The sequence below is a fragment of the Gigantopelta aegis genome, chromosome 3, assembly GCF_016097555.1.
Source record: "Gigantopelta aegis isolate Gae_Host chromosome 3, Gae_host_genome, whole genome shotgun sequence".
NCBI lineage: Eukaryota > Metazoa > Mollusca > Gastropoda > Neomphalida > Peltospiridae > Gigantopelta > Gigantopelta aegis.
Genome location: NC_054701.1, coordinates 15,018,662 through 15,039,229, shown reverse-complemented (window position 1 = coordinate 15,039,229; position 20,568 = coordinate 15,018,662). Strand labels below are relative to the sequence as shown.

General features: G+C 37.3%; 1 protein-coding gene across 1 annotated transcript in view; it reads right to left on the bottom strand.

The window, feature by feature from the left end:
- Positions 1-20,568, bottom strand: part of LOC121367569 — a 59,834-nt gene that overhangs the window by 26,944 nt on the left and 12,322 nt on the right. Inside the window, exons 2-12 of the mRNA XM_041491825.1 lie at positions 16,474-16,582; positions 15,541-15,617; positions 14,627-14,761; positions 11,354-11,422; positions 10,886-11,091; positions 10,351-10,417; positions 9,332-9,409; positions 8,776-8,874; positions 7,992-8,025; positions 6,089-6,628; positions 1,780-1,896 (exon numbers count right to left, since the gene is read on the bottom strand). Coding sequence (XP_041347759.1) covers positions 1,780-1,896; positions 6,089-6,628; positions 7,992-8,025; positions 8,776-8,874; positions 9,332-9,409; positions 10,351-10,417; positions 10,886-11,091; positions 11,354-11,422; positions 14,627-14,761; positions 15,541-15,617; positions 16,474-16,582 — 1,531 coding nt within the window. The remainder of the gene's footprint in view (positions 1-1,779; positions 1,897-6,088; positions 6,629-7,991; positions 8,026-8,775; positions 8,875-9,331; positions 9,410-10,350; positions 10,418-10,885; positions 11,092-11,353; positions 11,423-14,626; positions 14,762-15,540; positions 15,618-16,473; positions 16,583-20,568) is intronic.

Here is a 20,568-nt window from a genome sequence, read left to right as displayed (position 1 = left end):
GCTACATACGATTCAGAAACTGTTAAACAATTATAAAACATAATTAAATAGTAGTTACTAATGTTCCCTGTTAGAGGAGAGTGTATATATATATACTCTTCAAAAAAAGAACCGCAAAAGGGTACAAATGGGTTATAACTCCGATTTTATGTTTCCTACCGGTTCATGCTTTGTGAATATAAGGTCATTGCATGTCCCAAACACATTCCCACGGTTACATTCGATAAAACGCAGCTACTGTACAATAAAGTTCCAAAATGTGAATATTCGCAAAAACGCAGCCACGTGCAAACCATGTCACCACTGCACGTGCGTTGTCTGCACGTGCAACATGAACACCGACAGTATAAAAGTGCAGGGTGTTCGCTTGCCTGGCCTCTGTATCTGGCCGACAGTTGACAATCCAGGACATGCCACGTCTCAGTGAACCGCAGAGAAACAATGCCATCGGCCGACTAGACGCAGGCGAATCCAGAACGGCCGTTGCCAGGGCATTCCATGTGTCCCCAAGCACCATCTCCAGACTGTGGGACCGTTACCAGCAACATGGATCAACACGTGACCTCCCTAGATCCGGTCGACCACGGGTCACTACCCCCGGGCAGGACCGCTACATCCGGGTACGCCACCTTCGGGAACGATTGACTACTGCCACCTCCACAGCCGCAGCAATACCAGGTTTGCGCAGGATATCCGACCAGACCATACGGAACCGCCTACGTGAGGTAGGAATTCGTGCCAGACGTCCAGTTCGAGGTGTCATCTTAACACCACAACACCGTCGACTTCGACTGCAGTGGTGCCAGATTCATCGACAATGGTCTCAACTGCGATGGAGACAGGTGTGGTTCAGTGACGAGTCCCGATTTCTGCTCCGACGTCATGATGGAAGATGTCGCGTGTATAGGCGTCGTGGTGAACGTTATGCGGCAAACTGCGTGCAGGAAGTGGACAGATTCGGCGGGGGTAGTGTCATGGTGTGGGCAGCCATCTCACACACTGGCAGAACTGACCTGGTCCACGTGCAGGGCAACCTGAATGCACAGGGCTACATTGACCAGATCCTCCGGCCACACATCGTTCCAGTTATGGCCAACGCCAACGCAGTGTTCCAACATGACAACGCCAGGCCTCACACAGCACGTCTCACAATGGCTTTCCTACAGAACAACAACATTAATGTCCTTCCTTGGCCATAGATATCCCCGGATTTGAACCCAATTGAGCATCTATGGGACGAGTTGGACCGACGCCTCCGACAGCGACAACCACAGCCCCAGACCCTGCCCGAGCTGGCAGCAGCCTTGCAGGCCGAGTGGGCCACCATCCCCCGGGACGTCATCCGTACTCTGGTTGCTTCAATGGGCAGGCGGTGCCAGGCAGTTGTCAACACACGCGGAGGCCACACCCGGTATTGACTCCAGATGACCTTGACCTTGGTGGTGTGTCCTATCACTTACTCACAATGGACTAGAGTGAATTGTGAACAATCCTGCAACATTTGGTAATTATCGGACTCACCATTCAATAATTAAATCAATTCTCCAAATGTTACGACAATGTGGTTTTGCGTTTCTTCTTTTGAAGAGTATATATATATATATATATATATATATATATATATATATATATATATATATATATATATATATATATATATATATATATATATAGGATAGGAATTAGGAATGATTTAGCAAGAAACCAAGAGAGATAAGCAGCATGCTCAGGGTAAGGTATAATGTTTTCCATTCCCAGTGTTACCGTTCTTAAAGTTACCTGCGGGGAGATTGTAATTTTCATAGCTGGTTGATGGCAAAATATGATTTTCATACAAGAATGAGTGCTGTGGACCAGAGTTACTTCCCATTTGTGATTCCACACAAACCGGTTCATCTTGATAATTAAAAATAATTTAAAATTGAATCAAATCCATAAAATTATTCAGATTAAAAGCACAAACCAGATGATCTCAATAATTAGAAACAATATAAAGTGTCAAATGTTTTTTACATTATTTATATTTAAATAATAAAAACCAAATGTTCTTAACAATTAAAAATAATTTAAATCTGAAACAAACTAAAAAATTTGAGAAGTAAAAACACAAACTAGATATTTATTATTTATTTTTTACATTTATTACTGACACATTAATAAAAACAATTTAAAATTCAAATCAATTCTACATTAATTTAATTAGAAGTACGTGAGACATTGAATCTATATTATTTATGCAATGGTAAAGTCTTGATGTTCTTACAAATATAAAAGTTGTATAGAAATTACAGTAACACTGTGAACAAATATGTCAGATCAGGAAGACTTTCTCCTTGACAAATGTATTTGTATTTCAGACAAAAAAATTAGCTCATGGGGCTATGGTACTCAACTTTACTTTTTATAAATCAAATCGACACGTTTGAAATGTTTGAAATGTCTTATTGTATTTTGTATAAGCCATCTTCTGATAACACGACCAGTCATTGGAATAGTCACTAAAAGCTAGCAAAAGGTCTCAGATTGGGTGTGAACTAAGCCAGTACTACAAGCTGACAACAAATACAGGCATTGAAATAAGCATAGTTAGTTTGTTTTTGTTCAACGACACCACTAGAGCACATTGTTTTATTTATCATCGGCTATTGGATGTCAAACATTTGGTAAATTTGACATTAGTCTCAGACAGAAAACCCGCTATATTTTTCCATTAGTAGCAAGGGATCTTTTATATACACCATCGCACAGACAGGGTAGCACATACCACAGACTTTGATATACCAGTTGTGGTGCACTGGCTGGAATTAGAAATAGCCCAATGGGCCCACCGATAAGGATCGATCCTAAACTGAACGTGCATCAGGCGAGTGCATTACCACTGGGCTATGTCCTGCCCATCAAAATAAGCATGGCGTGTTGTAACCCACGTACAGGTTACCATACACTATCAGCTTGGTAGCTACGTCCTGCCCATCAAAATAAGCATGGCGTGTTGTAACCCACGTACAGGTTACCATACACTATCAGCTTGGTAGCTATGTCCTGCCCATCAAAATAAGCATGGCGTGTTGTAACCCACGTACAGGTTACCATACACTATCAGCTTGGTAGCTACGTCCTGCCCATCAAAATAAGCATGGCGTGTTGTAACCCACGTACAGGTTACCATACACTATCAGCTTGGTAGCTACGTCCTGCCCATCAAAATAAGCATGGCGTGTTGTAACCCACGTACAGGTTACCATACACTATCAGCTTGGTAGCTACGTCCTGCCCATCAAAATAAGCATGGCGTGTTGTAACCCACGTACAGGTTACCATACACTATCAGCTTGGTAGCTACGTCCTGCCCATCAAAATAAGCATGGCGTGTTGTAACCCACGTACAGGTTACCATACACTATCAGCTTGGTAGCTACGTCCTGCCCATCAAAATAAGCATGGCGTGTTGTAACCCACGTACAGGTTACCATACACTATCAGCTTGGTAGCTACGTCCTGCCCATCAAAATAAGCATGGCGTGTTGTAACCCACGTACAGGTTACCATACACTATCAGCTTGGTAGCTACGTCCTGCCCATCAAAATAAGCATGGCGTGTTGTAACCCACGTACAGGTTACCATACACTATCAGCTTGGTAGCTACGTCCTGCCCATCAAAATAAGCATGGCGTGTTGTAACCCACGTACAGGTTACCATACACTATCAGCTTGGTAGCTACGTCCTGCCCATCAAAATAAGCATGGCGTGTTGTAACCCACGTACAGGTTACCATACACTATCAGCTTGGTAGCTACGTCCTGCCCATCAAAATAAGCATGGCGTGTTGTAACCCACGTACAGGTTACCATACACTATCAGCTTGGTAGCTACGTCCTGCCCATCAAAATAAGCATGGCGTGTTGTAACCCACGTACAGGTTACCATACACTATCAGCTTGGTAGCTACGTCCTGCCCATCAAAATAAGCATGGCGTGTTGTAACCCACGTACAGGTTACCATACACTATCAGCTTGGTAGCTACGTCCTGCCCATCAAAATAAGCATGGCGTGTTGTAACCCACGTACAGGTTACCATACACTATCAGCTTGGTAGCTACGTCCTGCCCATCAAAATAAGCATGGCTTGTTGTAACCCACGTACAGGTTACCATACACTATCAGCTTGGTAGCTACGTCCTGCCCATCAAAATAAGCATGGCGTGTTGTAACCCACGTACAGGTTACCATACACTATCAGCTTGGTAGCTACGTCCTGCCCATCAAAATAAGCATGGCGTGTTGTAACCCACGTACAGGTTACCATACACTATCAGCTTGGTAGCTACGTCCTGCCCATCAAAATAAGCATGGCGTGTTGTAACCCACGTACAGGTTACCATACACTATCAGCTTGGTAGCTACGTCCTGCCCATCAAAATAAGCATGGCGTGTTGTAACCCACGTACAGGTTACCATACACTATCAGCTTGGTAGCTACGTCCTGCCCATCAAAATAAGCATGGCGTGTTGTAACCCACGTACAGGTTACCATACACTATCAGCTTGGTAGCTACGTCCTGCCCATCAAAATAAGCATGGCGTGTTGTAACCCACGTACAGGTTACCATACACTATCAGCTTGGTAGCTACGTCCTGCCCATCAAAATAAGCATGGCGTGTTGTAACCCACGTACAGGTTACCATACACTATCAGCTTGGTAGCTACGTCCTGCCCATCAAAATAAGCATGGCGTGTTGTAACCCACGTACAGGTTACCATACACTATCAGCTTGGTAGCTACGTCCTGCCCATCAAAATAAGCATGGCGTGTTGTAACCCACGTACAGGTTACCATACACTATCAGCTTGGTAGCTACGTCCTGCCCATCAAAATAAGCATGGCGTGTTGTAACCCACGTACAGGTTACCATACACTATCAGCTTGGTAGCTACGTCCTGCCCATCAAAATAAGCATGGCGTGTTGTAACCCACGTACAGGTTACCATACACTATCAGCTTGGTAGCTACGTCCTGCCCATCAAAATAAGCATGGCGTGTTGTAACCCACGTACAGGTTACCATACACTATCAGCTTGGTAGCTACGTCCTGCCCATCAAAATAAGCATGGCGTGTTGTAACCCACGTACAGGTTACCATACACTATCAGCTTGGTAGCTACGTCCTGCCCATCAAAATAAGCATGGCGTGTTGTAACCCACGTACAGGTTACCATACACTATCAGCTTGGTAGCTACGTCCTGCCCATCAAAATAAGCATGGCGTGTTGTAACCCACGTACAGGTTACCATACACTATCAGCTTGGTAGCCTGAAGGTTATGACACATTAATAAAGTTTACAATTCTCATTGTTGTTTCTAAAAAATTGCTTCAGAGACACTGATATTTTTTAATCATTCGTATCACTGTTCTTATACTGATTATCATACTTGTATGTGCATTTTATGTTGGAATAACTTTCAAGCTATACAAAATTTATGTGGTGTAGTTTCTGTTAAATACAATTTTATTGAGCACGAATTAACGTTTTTGACGTTCTTGGCAGTGCTAATCCTGAACCTGAACAACATTCTCAACTTATTTCAATGCCTGCATGTAACTTTGAAGGATCAGAGTTTGAGTTTTAGAAGTCTTTTTCATTGAGTTTTAACTGTGATTTGGTCTCATCAGATGCACAAAATTGAAGTTATCAAAACATTAAAATTTAAACTACTGAAGGTTCAGCTGCAGAATTATATATATAGTGATTGAATATCTACAATACATTTACTAAAATATAGGAAAAGATACAGGCATACAGTTTTTTTTCTAAACTAAAACTAACTACAAAATAACTATGTATACAATAACTACAAAATACTTCAAGTGGAAAATTATATTCTGAGTATTTATCAATTCTGAAATTTTATCTTTTCAATAGTCATGATAATTTTCTTATAAAAAATCTAATTTAAAAAATTTAGTTTTATGATATTGTGCAAAATCTGCATTTTAGCATGACCACGAACTACAAACATTTTCCACAAGACTGTAACAGTGTGAGTCTTTGTTTCCTTATTGGGGTCATGTTTTTACAAATACCTTTCATTTTAAAATCCACCGGAGCATATTCTTCTTCTGCCACTGCAGTGCTGCCCCCTGGTGGTGTTTGTTGAACTTTGTTCTGCTCCACCTTGGAATAAACATTGTCACCAATGAAAGCCGCTGATTGGCTGGCTGTAGCTCCATTAGGAACATGTTTCGTAGTGCCAGTCTGTGAATGGTCAGTCTTGGTTGCCATGGCACCAGCTGGCTGAGAATCAGACATTTTGTTTTTCTGAGTTTCAACTGGGTGTGGTTTATTCTTCACGATTTCAGCTCTTGTAGTGTTGACATTTTTTATTACAGTTTTAAAACCTGCCCCGTTAACTTTGGGTGCAACATTCTCATAAGAATGTTTCGTGGGAGCATTTTGTCCAGAAGTTGAAACTAGACTTTTGCTGTCATCTTTCGTAATTGTCTGTCTTTCCACAATTTCTGGCTTCCGTTTAATAATTGGCTTCTCTGCCATGATTACAGGTTTCTGCTTGGTTGTGTCTGCACTACTGATACCAATGTCTTGATACAAATCCTCAGTCAGGTCTGTAAAATAAATAAATAAATAACATTTCAATAAAAAAGAAAATCTTTATCAATAAATATCTTTGCAGATCAATATCCAGATTCTGCAAGAATTAACCCTAAATGGTAACCAAAGGTAACTGATATGTCACTATAAGCAGGGTATGAATAGAAAGATCTTAAAACAAAAAAACAAAAACAATTAAAACAAAATTAATTAATTAAAAAAATTTAATAAATAAAAAAAAAATAAAAAAATAAATAAAACAGAATATCATTATCAATAAATTTGTTTGCAGATTAACACCTGGTATTTACCAGAATTTAAGGCTTAACCACTATGAGCTGGGTATGTAATGTCTTGAATATGAATTTTTTTTAAAAATTAAAAATATTTTAATAAAAATCAATATCATTATCAATAAAAAAAATTGTTGATCAACACCCAGTATCTAGCAGAATTAAGGCCTCACAGCTCAACCACTATAATATCACAATGAGCAGGGTATGTGATGTCTTGAATATGAAGATCTCAACAAACAAACAAAATTAAATTATTACCCATTGTCATTTTTAACTGGTTGTTTTAAACATACAAATCCCTCTGCTATCTAAAACAATTTAATCAGCAATTATGTCACATAACCACATCCACAGCATAATTCAAATGACGTAATGGCATTCTTTTTACAGCCAAATATTTACAATACAAAATAATACAACTGTGAATGCACTATATTGTTGATACCACTGCTTATGAAACTATACTATTTCATGTTTATGCAACAAATGAGTCAAAATTTTCCTGTAAATCTCTGTAGATCGTATAACATATATATATAATCTGACTCATGCATGGAAACATTAAATGAATGACAGTGAAGTTCTAACCAACCGAACGTTGCCATTTTCAAGCCAGCCAATCAGTAGCTGTAGAAGTAATCTGTACACTGTGCAGTTATCGAAAACAATTATTACTCAAGATATTTGAGCATTTCTTTTCATGTACAGTATATCTTTGTTTGAGACTAAAATAAAAGATGGGCGACAGACAAACAGTGCACATGTCTTGCAGAGCCGGTTTATCCTAGTAGCACACGTAGCACGGGCCCGGGCCCTGAGGTGATGTGTACATTTATTATCCCCAGGTCATTTTTTTCCAAGGGGGTTGCAAAATTTATATCCTGGGAAGAGCCCCGCTGTTATTTGTGCTACAGGCCATGTGGAACCTTAAACCGGCTCTGCTGTCATGGACAGAATGCTGTGGCGAAGTTAGAGGTTGTGCCTGTGACAGGCGTCTTTCAACAGTTCTCTGATGGAAGCATACCCAAAATTACCCACACCCACAAACATGTTAATTATAATTAGCTGAACAGTTACTTGCCTGGATTGTCGATAACATCAGCATTGGTATACACCTGAAAACAATTAAAAAAAACAATCCAATGAGATTATTCCAAAGAAAGAAACATTTCTTTAACACCCCATCACACTTTTCAAGCCTCATTTTGGATCAAATTCTATTATCATCCATTTGGATTCCTACACCTTAATGCTATAGAAATACCGTACACAAGAATAGTTTTTTCACAGATGTGCTAAGTGACCAATTATTATGGAATTTGATACTACATGTAATAAATAAATTAATTATTATTGTGACATAAAAAGATATACCGTAAGCAATTAGCAATGATTTGGTAGGAGATAATTTTTGAAAATGGATACAGTTTTTTTTTTAAATTCAAGGTTTTAAGAAATAAAACTTTGAAAATGGCTACAAATTATGAAAAAAATATAAAAGTTCTGAATTTTTTTTTTTTAACCTTTAAAAAGATGTTTAAATGTTTAAAAGATATATGTTTTTAAAAGAATTACAAGTTTTAAAAAAGAAACATATTTTGAAAAGAGATACACATTTAAAAAAATATAAATTAAAGCTTTGAAAACAAATAAGACAAATTTGGAAAATGATTCAAATTTGAAGACAAATAATTTGAAAATATATACAAGTTTTAAAAATCAATAAATGTTTAAAAAAACAGATACTAGTTTTAAAAATTTTTTTTTTTTTTTAAAAAACCAGGTACTAGTTTTGAAAATTAATGAAAGTTTTCAAAATCAGTAGACTTTTGAAAACAAATACTAGAAGTTTTAATGACACATACCTCTTCAAAGTGGGCATTGACGTACTCCGCTTCGTCCGAATCATTCATCATCTCCTCACACAGCTCCCTGACCACAAGATGAACAAGCTCATATTGGTCCTGATAAAAAAAACATTAAATCAAATACAATTGTCTCATCATTTTATATATTTTGAAATTTGTTCAGCTATTCCAATCACAGAAGATCTTAAGCTCTGTCAGTAACATTGGACATGAGTAATTTTCTCCCTCCCTAACTGGACACAAATACATGAGGGTAATATAAGATTCAATCTACAGCTGTAAGACAGATATACTACAAGGATCACTATTAGGTCCATTACTCTTTATGTTCTTTATTATGTTCTCTTTGCTTACATCAACTCTCATATACATGTAGATCTTTCTAAAGATTCCTGAATAATAAAGAAATACAAGCAAAGAAAGTTCCAGAAAGTAGAAAGAATTAGTGAAGGAACTAAGGATTAATGAATTAACTCTCACTTACATCAACATCAATTAATTATTTTTATAATTTTCAGACTTAAATAAAAACAATAATAAATAATCTTCCTACCGGTGTCTGGACCATGGACTGTCGCTGTTCTCGAATAGTTTTTATAATGTCAAAAAGACTGAAACCTTCAGATAATCTCTGAAAAGAAAGTTAAGAATGCATCATTTTAAGATTTAATGAAACAAAATTCCCTAGAGAATCAGTTATAAAGAAAATGTATTGTTTAATGGGTTCAACTTTAATAGGATGATATTATAATAGTGACTGTAATGGTGATATTGTAATAGGGACCGGAAGACTATTCCATGTGAAAATGTTATCTACAAGAGTGTGTGTAGCAAAGTTTACAAATAATAATGAGAAAATTAAATATGTGAAGGTGAGATTCCATCAACTTTATAAGTATGTGTTTCATCCACTATCATAGTTTAAAATACAACTGTCAATTTTACAAACTAAACAAAAATTACTCAGTTAAATATTTCTTCTACAAGGTATCAGGTTCATTTATGTAAATAAATATTACTCCCCTAAAATATTTTTTACAAGATGTTACGACCCAGTTTGCTGTCAAATAAATATTTAAAATTACAACTGAAGTGTAGTACTTGAAATGCTCTTTGTTTTAACCTAGGGACAAATGACAAGAAACTAGGGACAAATGACAAGAAGTATAGTTTTGATTACTTAACAACATAAACAAATTTTTTATTTCTAGTAGTTATGACCAAGGGCTGTAAAATATAGAGCCAACGAGACTGGCTCTGGCTTTTCACAATTGATATATAAAGCCGATCTTATTGGCTTCGGATGCTGATTCGGATGCTGCTAGGGTTAAAACAAGAATAGGCCAGCAAATGAAACATGCCATTGTGCCCTCAGTTTCCCAGGCCTCCTGCAGAATGAATGAAAACTATGCTTTCATCATTACCCGCATTGAATCTTTTCACAAAGGTTACAGGTCCTTAAATGTTTGAAAACATTTACTATATAAACTAACAAAATATAACATAAAACTAAGAAAAAATCTTATTTTGAAACTGATGAACAGTGTGGTTATCAGCTGTATAAGAACTCACCCTGTAAAGAAGTAAATTCCACACATAGTCCACAGCACAGATGGTTCCTGTCCTGCCACAACCAGCACTGAAAACAATAATCATTGTATTATGTCATTCTTGTCACTAGGGATGGCCATTATACAGAGAATGCCACAACCAGCACTGAAAACAATAATCATTGTATTATGTAATTCTTGTCACTAGGGATGACCATTATACAGAGAATGCCACATGGCCATTATATACCATTTATCTTACAACAAATTGTTTTAAAATGTATCTACCAATTGAAAGCGTTATCTTAGAAAATTTAAAAGGTATCCTGGCCTGGTGCTTATAAAACTTTTAGAGTCTAGACTCAAGACTAATGGAGTCTGAGGCACTAATGTCATGACAACGCATTAGAGATTGAGTCTGCAATCAAGTCTTTATAAGCACGGGCCCTGCTCCCACCTGCATTATTGAACAGTATTAATACCACAAATCAAAGATTAACTTCATTTTTGCTGTCATCTGGTGGCAGAATGTCTGTTTACACATAACACAAAGTTACCTGCAGTGAATAACAACAGGGATGTCTTCCTTGAGTCTCGTTTCTCGCATCTTTCCGATAATTTTGCGAATTTCTGCCGGAGTGCGTGGAATCCCGTGATCTGCCCAGCCCTTATACTGAAACTGTATCAAGTGGTGAACTTGGCCATTTGATTCAGCAGTGAGCTCCCTTTTTATGAAATCTTGAGCAATCTCTTTCTCAGATTCCTGGAAAATAAATCATGTAATGTTTATATTACACAAGATTTTCTAAAGATCACCTATATAATATTGAGGGTAAACCTAGTTTCTAAATCAAACCTGTCAAAGGTACTATGGGACTATAGACAGTTGGAAGCCTTTAATAGTGAATTAATCTATCTGCAGGGGTCTCACTACAGGTCATAGGCGATGGCGGGCACACCGCCATCCTAAGTTGTGCACAGGTACGGTAAACAGGTAAGTTGAGAATTAAAATAAAATTACTTACTAATTTAACTGTAATGTTTCCAAATTTATGACTTTTACCAAGATCTGGCCAATACTTTTCACACTTGCGCTGAAAAAAGAAAGACAATAAAACAAATTATCTTCAAGATATTGGCTATTATTTCAATAGGAATACATAGGTACCTGATGCAAAATTTTAGTTTACTCAGACTGTATAAATTGGTTGGTTGGTTGTTGGTTAAATTTAATAATATTTTCAGGTTTTCATGGAAACAATAATTTCCGGTACCATGTCAGTAAAATCACGGAACCGAAATTTTGTTTCCCATGATTATTATATCGAGTATGACTATTCAACAGAACCTAAAAACTGTTTCCGGTGGGTTCCCATGATTACAAGGCACGGAACCTAAAAACAGTTTCCGGTGGGTTCCCATGATCACAAGGCATGGAACCAAAAAAGAGTTTCTCATGAAATCTGAAATACTATGGCCTGGATATTTTTTAATATGTCCCACTTGAGTGATCTGTAGCAAAACATATCAGAGCTAAAAATTAGAAGACCCTTATTTGCTGAGAGCAGTGCTTATGGGTTAAAAAACACTGGTGAACAATAAACCACTCTCCTGAAATTGATTCTGTGTCCAAAAATACATTTTGTTTTGATTAACAACATTACTAGAGCACACTGATTTACTAATCATCAACTATTGGATGTCAAACATTAGGTAATTTTTGACATATGGTCTAAGAGAGGAAACCCGCTACATTTTTCCATTAGCAGCAAGGGGTCTTTTATATGCACTATCCCACAGACAGGATATGATATACCATGGCCTTTGATATACCAGTTGTGGTGTACTATAGCCCAATGGACCCACTGACGCGATCGAACCTAGACCAACAACATATCAACTGAATGCTTTACCAATGGGCTATGTCCCACCCCTTCTCTCAGTGTCAATGTACAGTATGTTTGAGTAATATAAATTAGCAATGTCAGCGTGTGATGAGGCAAGCATTTCTTTGCCCATACAGAAATTGTTTTGCACATGCAAGCAGAAACAATTACTCGCTTAAACCATATAAGGACCTAACTGGTGACTACAAGGTTTGTAAGGGTAGTCCATCAGGTAAACCGTCAGTTTTACAAATGTAAATTGATTAATTACATTCATTAAACATGGAGGAATTAGATTAAATTAGATGTTTAACGACACCCCAGCATGAAAAATACATCCGCTATTGGGTGTCAAACTATGGTAAATGCAAAAATAATATGATGATAACCATCGATATAAAAATTCAACAGTGAATTAAACATGGAGGGGTGCACAGACCCTAAACCCACTTGGATCAATAAATATGGAAGCAGGACGTAAGTCTTTTCAGAAATTTGTTTTAATTAAAATTTGTTTTAATTTCTGATGCTCAATTAGAGAGTGTAGCTGGATCAAACTTGGTTATCTCTGTGTGGTCTTGCTAGTTCCTAGACTGCAAGATTAGAAGAATTATTGCTACATAATTGAAACCAAATAAACTGGTAGTTATATTCAACCAGTACAATAGTTTTGAGTAATGACCTCAAGCGTACGAGACAAGGGGACCGAAAGGGGGGGGGGGGGTCAAAAGAACCCCTAGTCGAAAAAAATCCTCAAATTCAGGCAAAAACAATACAAAAATTAGCTGGCCTGAACACATTTCACAATGTATTTCCATCAGTCTACCAATAATATTAGTTGTAATCCATGTAAAAATGCATGGCCATACATTTTGCAACCCTGTAAAGCTTTTTGGCAGTAATGCTAATATGAATAAATGTTATAATCCCGATTCGGGCACTTTTGTTTAATTTGGACAAAAATCAGCCTATGCCTATGTTTTATCATTTCTACGTGATACTGACTTTTACTCTAAATTTTAATTTGATCTATCTGTGATATTTGTATTTTTTGCGCAGTCCTTTACAATGTGTTTTAATTTAACTGTTGAATTTTTATATTGATGTTGATCATCACTTTCTTTGCATTTACCATAGTTTGGCACCCAATAGCCGATGTATTTTTCGTGCTGGGGGTGTCGTTAAACATTCATTCATTCATGCCTATGGTAATGACAGATGTACAGTAAATATACATCATGAAAATGTACGTTCAATTGAAGGCTAGTTAATTTTCATAAGCACCAGTAGCAACGTAATATTATAACTGGCCTTCTAGGCCACTAGGATTTTTTAGTTCATGGTTTGGTCTACATTTTAAAAAGCTATGCCCTAAATCAAATAATTTAATGACATATTTTTGCGTTGCTTGGGAATTCCAAACATTACATAGTTAATGACGATTATATTAACTAGCCATATACCTTATAAACAAAGTTGTAAAGCATGGCTAGCTCTATCACTCGCCAAATTCACCAGTTATGAGTTCAAAACATGACATAGTTAATGACGATTATATTAACTAACCATATACCTTATAAACCAAGTTGTAAAGTATGGCTAGCTCTATCACTTGCCAAATTCACCAATTGCGAATTTCAAAAACAACTGGCAAATTTTATTTTAATTTGTCGAAATAATTTCATGTAATAATTGACATTTTGTTACAAAATAACAGGGTTTCTGCAATTTTTGAAGTTTAATAATTAATTTGGCAAAATGTTCCATGGACCCAGAGCTAGCCGTGTTTAAAAATCTGATTAAAATTAGCTCTACTGGTCTACTAGTAGATCTAACAGCATTGCGTGGACTCTCATGTCAGGATGACATTTCATCTATAAATAAAAATTTAAATATCGACCAATTACACTTCGCCTTTTATAGCGTTATTCGGGAGCATACAAATTCTAAAAATATCGGGCGAGATTATTTATGGAACAGGCGAACTTGTTGGTCTATTTCAACATTAAAAAATGGGGGGGGGGGGGGGGGGGAGTACAGTAATAAACTCTGGATTGTATGCTAGTATAAACAGATTTTATGGCTATACCATCACAGGTTTTTATTCGTCTCGAAACAAATTTTATCTAAAATTTTATATTGAAATTAGTTTCCAGCATACTTCGTAATTCACCCGAATCATTTCGTATACCCTCGGCATAATCCCGAATGTTTTTCAAATCACTGGCATCATTTTGCAAGTAAGGTTTGACTGGTCAAATGAAAGGTCAACTGGACACGAGCTCCAACTGGGTTCTGTTAGATCCACAGGTAATAGTAATTAACCATTGGACCTATTTTAATTAGATTGGTTTTGATAGTGATTCATGCCATAATGTCCTTGTCATAGAGATGTAAAATCATTGTGGTCACCTTTCCGTCCTCCTGTACGAGACAGGCCATGAAGACAATCTCTGTGTTGTACTCCCACAGCATGCGCCAGAAGTCATCAACCGTGTTTGGGAGAGGACCCTGAGCCGCAATGTAGCCACGCTTTCCATCAATGTTCTAAAATTAAAATATAAATAACAAGATATGTTAGCGACTCTCGTTAAAGCTTTGGAACAGAACTGTAGCTTTGGAACAGAACTATATAGCTTTGGATCTTTCAGAATGATCGAATGCTACTGAGTTACCAGGCTAGGTGCGAAGAGTTCACAAGCAAAAATATTGTGAACTTTGTTTTGTTTAATGACACCACTAGAGCACATTGATTTATTTACTAAACAACATTTCGTAATTGCAACATGTAGCATTCTGAGAAACCTTTAAATTTGTCCATTAAAAACAAGGAAACTTTTATATGTACTTTTCCACCTACAGGATGGCATATACCACGGCCCTTGATATACCAGCCAAGTTCACAGCCAGAAAGATATTTTTTAATTATCATTACTAGAAGCTACAAGAATCTCATTGACATTGGAAGATGATTTTATATTGGAGAAGGATGGGCAATGCATTATCTTCTGAACTGGAAGGGCCAGTGCCCCCCCCCCCCCCCCACCCCCCCACTCTAATGCCAGTGTATCCTGCCACAGCAATGAAAGGAAAGAAATATTGGGAAATGATGACTCAGCACATTTTAAACCATGGTTATATTTGATGTGCAATGTATAATATTTATTTCAACACTTGGTCTATATAGAGAGAGAAAATCCGAGGCATTCTGGAACCATCAAAACACTGGATTCTTGTAGCATCATCTGATCATTATGTAACAGTCATAAGAGAATATCTACACAAAACATTGGATTCTCGAAACATGTGATTTATACGTAACTTACCTTGATGAAGCTAGCATTGATGTAATCCGAGTCTTCCACTCCATCTAGCGTCGAGAGCACAACACGACTGGCATCAACTGAAAAACATAAAAAGTATTAAATATCTCGCCTACCATAAACTTATTCATGTTGTTTACTGTTGCATCCACAGACGTGCATCTCAGTGTATGTTAAAATAAATTGTAGAAATAGAAAATTAAAGTTATAAATGTTTTTTTTTTAAACAAATGCAATTAAATTAAATTCCCACATGCACTGCGATGAACATTCACAGATGCAAGCATAAACAAAATTTCATTGATCTAGTTTGTGAGAAATGAAGCCGACAGCAAAATTTTAACCAACTATATGACCAAAAAAATAAAACCTACATCTTAGCTTTTTACATTATAAAAGGTGTGTGTGTGAGAGAGTGAGACCGAATATAACTACTTTTCCTTTCTCAGATGTATCAAAACAAGATTCTGGAGCTACAGTGATGTCATCAATCATGTTGCCAAAGGGCAGGACATGGCCCAGTGGTAGAGTGTTTGCTTGATGCACGGTTGGTTTAGGATCGATCCCCGTCAGTGGGCCCATTGGGCTATTTCTCGTTCTAACCAGTGCACTATGACTGGTATATCAAAGGCTGTGGTATGTGCTATCCTGTCTCTGGGGATGGTGCGTATAAAAGATCCCTTGCAACTAATGGGAAAATGTGGTGTGTTTCCTCTCTAAGACTATATGTCACAATTACCAAATGTTTGACATCCAATAGCCAATGATTAATATATCAATGTGTTCTAGTGGTATTGTTAAACAAAACAAACTTTAACAAACTTTTTTTCATGTTGCTAACTGTCATACTTCTGTGGTTCTGAAATCGGGTGATGTCAGCAGAAACTAGCTAGCAGTAAAAGTAATATTCCCTAGCTTGATAAAAGTAATATTTACATGGAATAATGTCTTTAAATCTGTTCTTCTTGATATTAACACTCTTCTTCCCAGCTTCAGCCTGAAAATGGCCACTGTCTTTGTTGGATTTTTGGATTTCTCTTATTCTCTGAAAGTTTAAATAAATAAATAAATAAATAAATGACATGGATATCCAATATGTTTTTGGACCATTCATAATTATCAATGTTTTAACAAGAAAACAAAGCAAGGTCTTTTCTGTCACCCCCATTTCCCTTCCTAAAAATGTTGATTTTATTAGGTGACATAGCTCACTAGTGTGTTGTTACTCAGTATACCAAGCGGTATGTTTGTAAAGTATACCGAGTGGTATGTTTGTTCAGTATACCCAGCGGTATGTTTGTAAAGTATACCGAGTGGTATGTTTGTTCAATATACTGAGCGGTGTGTTTGTAAAGTATACCGAGTGGTATGTTTGTTCAGTATACCAAGCGGCATGTTTGTAAAGTATACCGAGTGGTATGTTTGTTCAGTATACCAAGTGGTATGTTTGTAAAGTATACCGAGTGGTATGTTTGTTCAGTATACCCAGCGGTATGTTTGTTCAGTATACCGAGTGGTATGTTTGTTCAATATACTGAGCGGTATGTTTGTTCAGTATACCGAGTGGTATGTTTGTTCAGTATACCAAGCGGCATGTTTGTAAAGTATACCGAGCAGCATGTTTGTAAAGTATACCGAGCGGCATGTTTGTAAAGTATACCGAGTGGTATGTTTGTTCAGTATACCAAGCAGTATGTTTGTAAAGTATACCGAGTGGTATCTTTGTTCAGTATACCAAGCAGTATGTTTGTAAAGTATACTGAGCGGTATGTTTGTTCAGTATACCAAGCGGTATGTTTGTAAAGTACACCGAGTGGTATGTTTGTGAAGTACACCAAGCAGTATGTTTGTAAAGTACACTGAGTGGTATGTTTGTAAAGTATACCAAGCGGTATGTTTGTAAAGTACACTGAGTGGTATGTTTGTTCAGTATACCAAGTGGTATATTTGTAAAGTATACCAAGTGGTATGTTTGCAAAGTATACCGAGTGGTATGTTTGCAAAGTACACCAAACGGTATGTTTGTAAAGTATACCCAGCGGTATGTTTGTTCAGTATACCCAGCGGTATGTTTGTTCAGTATACCGAGTGGTATGTTTGTAAAGTATACCGAGTGGTATATTTGTAAAGTATACCAAGTGGTATGTTTGCAAAGTATACCGAGTGGTATGTTTGCAAAGTACACCGAACGGTATGTTTGTAAAGTATACCAAGTGGTATCTTTGTTCAGTATACCAAGCAGTATGTTTGTAAAATATACTGACCAGTATGTTTGTTCAGTATACAAAGTGGTATGTTTGTAAAGTATACTGAGCAGCATGTTTGTAAAGTATACCAAGTGGTATGTTTGTTCAATATACTGAGTGGTAGGTTTGGTTCAGTATACCCAGCAGTATGTTTGTTCAGTATACCGAGTGGCATGTTTGTAAAGTATACCGAGTGGTATGTTTGTTCAGTATACCAAGCGGCATGTTTGTAAAGTATACCGAGTGGTATGTTTGTTCAGTATACCAAGTGGTATGTTTGTAAAGTATACCGAGTGGTATGTTTGTTCAGTATACCCAGCGGTATGTTTGTTCAGTATACCGAGTGGTATGTTTGTTCAATATACTGAGCGGTATGTTTGTTCAGTATACCGAGTGGTATGTTTGTTCAGTATACCAAGCGGCATGTTTGTAAAGTATACCGAGCAGCATGTTTGTAAAGTATACCGAGCGGCATGTTTGTAAAGTATACCGAGTGGTATGTTTGTTCAGTATACCAAGCAGTATGTTTGTAAAGTATACCGAGTGGTATCTTTGTTCAGTATACCAAGCAGTATGTTTGTAAAGTATACTGAGCGGTATGTTTGTTCAGTATACCAAGCGGTATGTTTGTAAAGTACACCGAGTGGTATGTTTGTGAAGTACACCAAGCAGTATGTTTGTAAAGTACACTGAGTGGTATGTTTGTAAAGTATACCAAGCGGTATGTTTGTAAAGTACACTGAGTGGTATGTTTGTTCAGTATACCAAGTGGTATATTTGTAAAGTATACCAAGTGGTATGTTTGCAAAGTATACCGAGTGGTATGTTTGCAAAGTACACCAAACGGTATGTTTGTAAAGTATACCCAGCGGTATGTTTGTTCAGTATACCCAGCGGTATGTTTGTTCAGTATACCGAGTGGTATGTTTGTAAAGTATACCGAGTGGTATATTTGTAAAGTATACCAAGTGGTATGTTTGCAAAGTATACCGAGTGGTATGTTTGCAAAGTACACCGAACGGTATGTTTGTAAAGTATACCAAGTGGTATGTTTGTTCAGTATACCAAGCAGTATGTTTGTAAAATATACTGACCAGTATGTTTGTTCAGTATACAAAGTGGTATGTTTGTAAAGTATACTGAGCATCATGTTTGTAAAGTATACCAAGTGGTATGTTTGTTCAATATACTGAGTGGTAGGTTTGGTTCAGTATACCCAGCAGTATGTTTGTTCAGTATACCGAGTGGCATGTTTGTTCAGTATACCCAGCGGTATGTTTGTTCAGTATACCCAGCGGTATGTTTGTTCAGTATACCCAGCAGTATGTTTGTTCAGTATACCGAGTGGCATGTTTGTTCAGTATACCCAGCGGTATATTTGTTCAGTATACCCAGCGGTATGTTTGTTCAGTATACCCAGCGGTATGTTTGTTCAGTATACCCAGCGGTATGTTTGTTCAGTATACCCAGCGGTATGTTTGTAAAGTACACCGAGCGGTATGTTTGTAAAGTATACCGAGTGGTATGTTTGTTCAGTATACCGAGTGGTATGTTTGTTCAGTATACTGAGTGGTATGTTTGCAAAGTACACCGAGCGGTATGTTTGTAAAGTATACCAAGCGGTATGTTTGTAAAGTATACCGAGCGGTATGTTTGTAAAGTATACCGAGCGGTATGTTTGTAAAATATACCCAGCGGTATGTTTGTAAGTATACTGAGTGGTATGTTTGTTCAGTATACCCAGCAGTATGTTTGTAAAGTACACCGAGCGGTATGTTTGTAAAGTATACCCAGCGGTATGTTTGTTCAGTATACCCAGCAATATGTTTGTAAAGTATACCGAGTGGCATGTTTGTTCAGTATACCCAGCAACATGTTTGTAAAGTATACCGAGTGGCATGTTTGTTCAGTATACCTAGCAGTATATTTGTAAAGTATACCCAGCGGTATGTTTGTAAAGTATACCAAGTGGTATGTTTGTAAAGTATACCCAGCGGTATGTTTGTAAAGTATACCCAGCAATATGTTTGTAAAGTATACCGAGTGGCATGTTTGTTCAGTATACCTAGCGGTATGTTTGTAAAGTATACCCAGCGGTATGTTTGTAAAGTATACCCAGCGGTATGTTTGTAAAGTATACCGAGTGGTATGTTTGTAAAGTATACCCAGCGGTATGTTTGTAAAGTATACCCAGCGGTATGTTTGTAAAGTATACCGAGTGGTATGTTTGTAAAGTATACCGAGTGGTATGTTTGTAAAGTATACCCAGCGGTATGTTTGTAAAGTATACCCAGCGGTATGTTTGTAAAGTATACCGAGTGGTATGTTTGTAAAGTATACCCAGCGGTATGTTTGTAAAGTATACCCAGCGGTATGTTTGTAAAGTATACCGAGTGGTATGTTTGTAAAGTATACCGAGTGGTATGTTTGTAAAGTATACCCAGCGGTATGTTTGTAAAGTATACCCAGCGGTATGTTTGTAAAGTATACCCAGCGGTATGTTTGTAAAGTATACTGAGTGGTATGTTTGTAAAGTATACCCAGCGGTATGTTTGTAAAGTATACCCAGCGGTATGTTTGTAAAGTATACCGAGTGGTATGTTTGTAAAGTATACCCAGCGGTATGTTTGTAAAGTATACCGAGTGGTATGTTTGTAAAGTATACCCAGCGGTATGTTTGTAAAGTATACCGAGTGGTATGTTTGTAAAGTATACCGAGTGGTATGTTTGTAAAGTATACCCAGCGGTATGTTTGTAAAGTATACCGAGTGGTATGTTTGTTCAG